Source organism: Zingiber officinale, chromosome 4A (assembly GCF_018446385.1).
Source record: "Zingiber officinale cultivar Zhangliang chromosome 4A, Zo_v1.1, whole genome shotgun sequence".
Classification (NCBI taxonomy): domain Eukaryota; kingdom Viridiplantae; phylum Streptophyta; class Magnoliopsida; order Zingiberales; family Zingiberaceae; genus Zingiber; species Zingiber officinale.
The window spans coordinates 112,987,789-112,993,370 of NC_055992.1; the positions used below are offsets into that span (position 1 = coordinate 112,987,789).

At 47.6% G+C, this 5,582-nt stretch overlaps 1 protein-coding gene across 1 annotated transcript; it reads left to right on the forward strand.

Annotated features, from left to right (window-relative positions):
* Nucleotides 1-555: 555 nt before the first annotated feature.
* On the forward strand, nt 556-2,626 carry LOC121970617 (bromodomain-containing protein 4-like). The gene is made up of 2 exons (XM_042521436.1): nt 556-1,876; nt 1,945-2,626. The coding sequence occupies exons 1-2, from the start codon at nt 1,160-1,162 to the stop codon at nt 2,038-2,040; spliced, it is 813 nt and encodes a 270-aa protein (XP_042377370.1). The 5' UTR covers nt 556-1,159; the 3' UTR covers nt 2,041-2,626.
* Nucleotides 2,627-5,582: the final 2,956 nt, after the last annotated feature.

The following is a 5,582-nucleotide window of genomic DNA, read 5'->3' on the forward strand; positions in this document are numbered from 1 at the left end:
CCGCCTTCTTCTTCCTCCCTCCTGCATCCATTGCTGCGCTTAAACTTCTATTTTTGCGTCGGTAGCTTCTTGCTTGATTTCTTCTCCTTTTGTTTCTTTTCACATGGCATCCTCCTCTCATCTGTCTTCTCTGGCGGCAATGTATTTTCCTAGCTCATCCACCTTCGATGAATTAGACCTGGATGATCTGCGCTATAACTACAGAGTTGCTGCCAACACCCATGTGATCATCCCAACTGGAGTGCACCAATTTTTTGCCCCTCCCAACGACTATTGCACATTCTTTAAAGAGCAGTTTATGGCCGGCCTTCGTCTCCCTCTTCACCCCTTCTTCTCTGATGTGTGCCGCTACTTCAAACTTCCTATGGGCCAACTAACGCCCAATTCTATAAGGCTTCTCTGCGGGTTTGTAGTACTCTGTGAAGTATGCGAGCTATCTTGGTCTGCCCCTTTGTTCCACTGCTTCTTCACCCTTCGTCAGCAGGAAGAAGGTTCATTCCGCTTCTAGCCGCGCATTCGAACTGTTTTTTTCTCACCCCTACAACCTCCTGAAACTAACTGGAAGAGCAAATTCTTCTTCATTCGATTTCCTCATGAAGTGGAATGACCCCTACAATGGCAACTGCTGCTTCCCTCGACCCCGCAATTAGGGGAGTTCCATCTTGATACCTCCTATATAGAGGCTTCATCTTGCTTAGTAGGATGATAGCTGAACTTAACACGCTTATTATCTGAGGAATTATTGTCCTATTTCCGACTGAGCCACCTTACTTCTGAAACACCTCACTCCCTGGGTAAGCTTCTCTTTTGGTTTTTTTGTGACTTCATGTATTTTGTTTTACCTACTGTAACTGACCCCATACTCTGTCTTGTACAGCTGATGCTTTAACCCGTGCCTCAGAAATCCAATCTCTTCCTCTAAGTGATATGGAGATAATGTGACGCGGTCGAGTCATCCTAGAGAGGAGGTCGCTCCCCTACTCGACTTCAACCCAGATCGGTATAATTGCCTCTACAAACCCCCGACCCAGTCTTCCTCCAAGAGCATCGTCTACTTCCAGGCCTGCCTCCTTTGCTCATCCCAAGACCTCGCTTACATCCCGGCCTGCCGCCTCTGTTCATCCCCGGGCCTCACCTACAGCCTGGCCATCCGCCCCCTATGCATCTCCAATTAGCTAATCCTTCCCGACCGACTTCTTGCCCGGGTCGCGGCCGTGGTCGAAGATCAGCCAACGTAACTTATGTCATCCCTGCCTTCAGAGAGGCATCTCAGGCGGCTCGTCGGGCACATTCTGTAAATGACCGCTCGAGTCGGGATACACCCTCTTCTTCTCGGCGTAGGGCTCGGCTGCCCTCTGAGGATTCTGATTCGGACGATCGGCCTTTGGCTCACAGATTTCGCCGCAGAACTACCAATCCTAGCCAAGACTTGGGCCCTTCCCCTGTTCCTCATCCTTCACCTCCTGTTGCAACCACTACTCCTATCCCGAGCCAGGCAGATGCTCCTCCTGATCCTCCCGAGGTTCCGGCCGAGCCTCCACTAGCTCAACCTTCACCCTCGCAACAGCACCAGAGCACCGAAGCTAGCCCCTCACCTTATTTCTCACCCACCACCTCGCCTCCGGAGCCTTCCCATGTGCCCCCTTCAGCTCCCTCTGACTCAGCTGTTGGGCCTTCACAGCCACCGCCACCTACTCATCACCATTACCGTACCACTACCCCTTCTGAGGCTAGGTTAAGGTCAAGGCAAGACGTTCCCACCAGCACCTTGACAATGAAAGGTCATTTGGCCAATTTATGGGAAGAAAGTATGCACCAGATGGAACTCTTGCCGCAGCCTGCCCAAATGGATATATTCTCAGAGTTATATACTAAGGTAAGCTTTAATGATTCCAGCGCCTATTATCCTCCCCGCTCTTATTAAATATTTCCTTTATGTCCCAGGCTTGTGCAGAGTCCCTGATAATAAATCAATCCTTCCATGCCACTCATTACCAGAATAAGGTGTTGCGGGACAAGGTAACAGAATTAGAGCTTTAGTTAAATGATCCTGCGCAGGTTAGTTATGCCCTGAGAGCTGAAATAAAGGACCTGACCAAAAGGAATACCCATCTGGAAGTATCCCTGGCGTAGGCTAACCATAAGCTTAAAGGCCTTCAAGAAGAAAAGAGCCAGATTAATATCGTGCACCAGCAACACGTGGATCAACAAGCTTTGGTGCATCAATGAGCCATTGACCAGTTAACCCAGAAACTACGTTTCGAAGAAACCGTAGCACAAGAGCAGAACAAAAGATTAGAGTCCCAAGCGGCACAATTGGCGTCTCAAGCAGCAGAACTTCTGGTCGTCCGGGTTGAACTATCGCAGGCCCGTGCTACTGCAGAGGGGGTATCCACAGCCCTGGCCGTCTATAAGGAAGGGGAGAATGACCGCTGCAAGCAGAGCCGCGACTTGTACCTGCGCTCTCCAGAGTTTTATGCCCAAGCGGGACAACATTTCTCCATGACTGTTATTTATGGTGCGATTGGGGCTCTACGACAACTCTACGAACAAGGTTACTTGAAATCCACTCCTCCTGCCGAGTTTCTGGATCATGACCGGATCCTTAAAGAGATTCTGGATGATATTTTTGCTCCTTTTAAATGATTGATACTGAATGCCTACGCATATTATGACTTAACAATGTCATGTGGAATACTTTATTACTTTACTTCCTACACAACTACTTGCACTTTGAGGTTTAATTTATTAAAATATCTTAGTCTGTTGAAAGAAATGTTAGGATATACAATCCCCGCTCTGACATATCCTTTTACTATGCTATCTGGTCAGCATTTGGCCCTGGTCTGGCAGACATTTTACAACCCGACCTCTTCTTCTTTATACAATTCTTTAAACTCGGTAAGGTCGCAGGTAGTTAGCACTCCACGGCCGATCTAACTTCCTACCTTGGTTATCTTATAAATAGTAAGCTCCATACGACAATTTCTTAATGACCTTATAAGGCCCATCCCACTGTGGTGCTAGCTTAGCCACATCCCCCATGGGTTTTATTTGCTTCCAGACTAGTTCTCCCTCTCCAAAGAATCGAGGGATTACTCTTCTATTATAATTCTGCCTCATTCTTTGTCTATAGGCCTCCAGTCTGGCTACTGTCCTCTCGCGGATTTCACTAACGAGATCCAGTTCAGCCAGTCGCCGCTCGACATTCCCTTCATCGTATAGCGTCCTCCTTACTGACGACACTCCAATCTCTATAGGTACTACCACTTCGTTGCCATACACTAGATGGAATGGTGTCAGACCTGTGCTTTCTCGAGGCGTTGTGCGCTAAGCCCACAGGATGCTTGATAGCTCTTCCACCCAGTTACCTCCCACATGATCCAGCTTAACCTTCAGACCTCGTACTATTTCTCAATTGACCACCTTGGTCTGGCCGTTGCTTTGCGGGTATGCCACTGAAGTGAAGGCTTGCGTTATGCCGAACCCCTTACACCAGGCTTGGATTTTTTGCCCTTGAAATTGCCTCCCATTATCTGTTGAATCTGCAAAGAATATTCTTCCATATAAATTGAATGACAGCCCCTTCTGTGATCTTGGCCAGGGCCTCTGCTCCACCCACTTGGAGAAATAATCTATGGCTACTAGTAAGAAACGCTTCTGGCCTGGGGCCATTGGGAATGGTCCTACAATATCCATATCCTACTGATCAAAGGGACACGAGACTATGGATGTCTTTAATAGCGCAGTTGGTCTATGCGTCAGATTTTGATGTTTTTGACATGACAGGCAGGTGTTTACCAGCATCTGAGCATCCCTATGTAAAGTGGGCCAGAAATATCCAGCCAGGAGCACCCCGCGAGACAATGTCCGACCTCCCACATGACTACCACAGCATCCCAGATGTATTTCACGTAAGGCTTGATCCGCCTCCTCCATACCAGGCATTTGAGTAAGAGTCTAGAGAAGGACTTCTTGTACAGTTGATCCCCTATCATGACATAGGCATGAGCTTGTTTCCTAATCAGCCGTGATTCTTCTGGATCAGTCGGTAAGGCACCTTGTAGAAGATAGCTGATCAAGGGTGTCCGCCAATCAATGGTTGCTTCCCTATTATTCTGCAGATCTATCTGCGCTATAAGGAAAGTTTGCGCTGTTGACCTGTCCAACACCCAGGTAGTTAGGGAACTGGCCATCTTCGCCAACTCATCCGCTTTCTCATTCTCTGCTCTGGGGATCTTAGTCATGGTAACTTCCACAAATTCTTCCTTCATCTTCTCATACGCTTCCCGATATACTTGTAACTTATCACAATTTACCACAAAGTTGCTGGCCACTTGCTGAGTTACTAGCTGGGAATCTGAGTAAATGATTACTCGGGTAGCCCCTACATGCCGAGCTACTTGCAGCCCTGCTAACAAAGCCTCGTATTTTGCCTCATTATTAGTGGCTCGGAAATTCAACCGGATAGTCAATTGAAGTATATCCCCTTGGGGAGATATTAACAGAACCCCGACCCCGCTTCCTTGGTGAGTTGCTGACCCATCTACGTAGATCTTCCAAGTTTCCTCAAAGTTAGTCTAATGGATTTCTGTTAAAAAGTCTGCCAAGGTCTGCGCTTTGATGGTTGTGCGTGGCTAGTATTGTATGTCGTATTCTCCTAGCTCTGTTGCCCACTTGATAAGCCGGCCTGCTACCTCCATGTTAGTCAGAGCTCTGCCCATGGTGCTATTAGTCAGTACTGTGATAGGGTGTGCCAGGAAGTATGATCTTAACCACCGAGCCATGAGAACCAATCCATAAACCAATTTTTCCAGGGTCGTATATCGAGACTCAACCCCTTTAAATAGGTGACTGAAGAAATACACTGGTCGTTGTACATTATCCTGTTCTTTAACAAGTACCGCCCCCACGACCTCAAGGGTGGCAAACAAGTAAACCCACAGTGGTTCTCCGACGACCGGCTTGAATAAGGATGGTAAAGCCTCCAAATACTTCTTTAGCTATTCAAAAGCTCGGGTGCATTCTGTTGGACTGTGATCGTTCGATAGAGGGGGGGTGAATATCGATTTGAAAACTCGAGTGTAAAAGTACGCAGCGGAAAAGTAAATGAACACAATTGATTTTACTTCGTTCGGAGCCTGTGACGACTCCTACTCGAAGGCCCGTGGTCCTTGACCAGTTTCGTTGGGCAATCACTAGCAATTCGAATGTGATTACAAAAAGAGTACAAGAAATGCTAATGAAACAAAACACAAAGCTAGAAAAGAAAACTTAAAGAGCAAGGCGCGTTGTCGAAGCTTTGTTAGCGTCGTAGAGCAGCAAAGCAATCTGGGAATTCGAGAGATGTTCTTTTGAAGCTCCACCCACAGGGCTTCTTTTATATCTTTGCTCGGGCGCTGGATCCCAAGGCGCCACAGTCGACGTGTAATCGGTCGGGATGCTCACGTGGCAAGGCGGCGAAGATAAAACTTGCCTCGGGCGCCGGACCACCTTTTCAGATTCCTTCTCTGCGAAACAAGGTTAGTCAGGCAAAATATACCTATGACAGTTGTTAGCCTGATGAATTAACGAGAAAAGTA

Coding starts and splice junctions, on each gene's coding strand:
- LOC121970617 (XM_042521436.1), top strand. CDS start 1,160: ATGCATCTCCAATTAGCTAATCCTTCCCGACCGACTTCTTGCCCGGGT. Junction 1,877..1,944: donor TCTCAGAGTTATATACTAAG/GTAAGCTTTAAT, acceptor TTTATGTCCCAG/GCTTGTGCAGAGTCCCTGAT.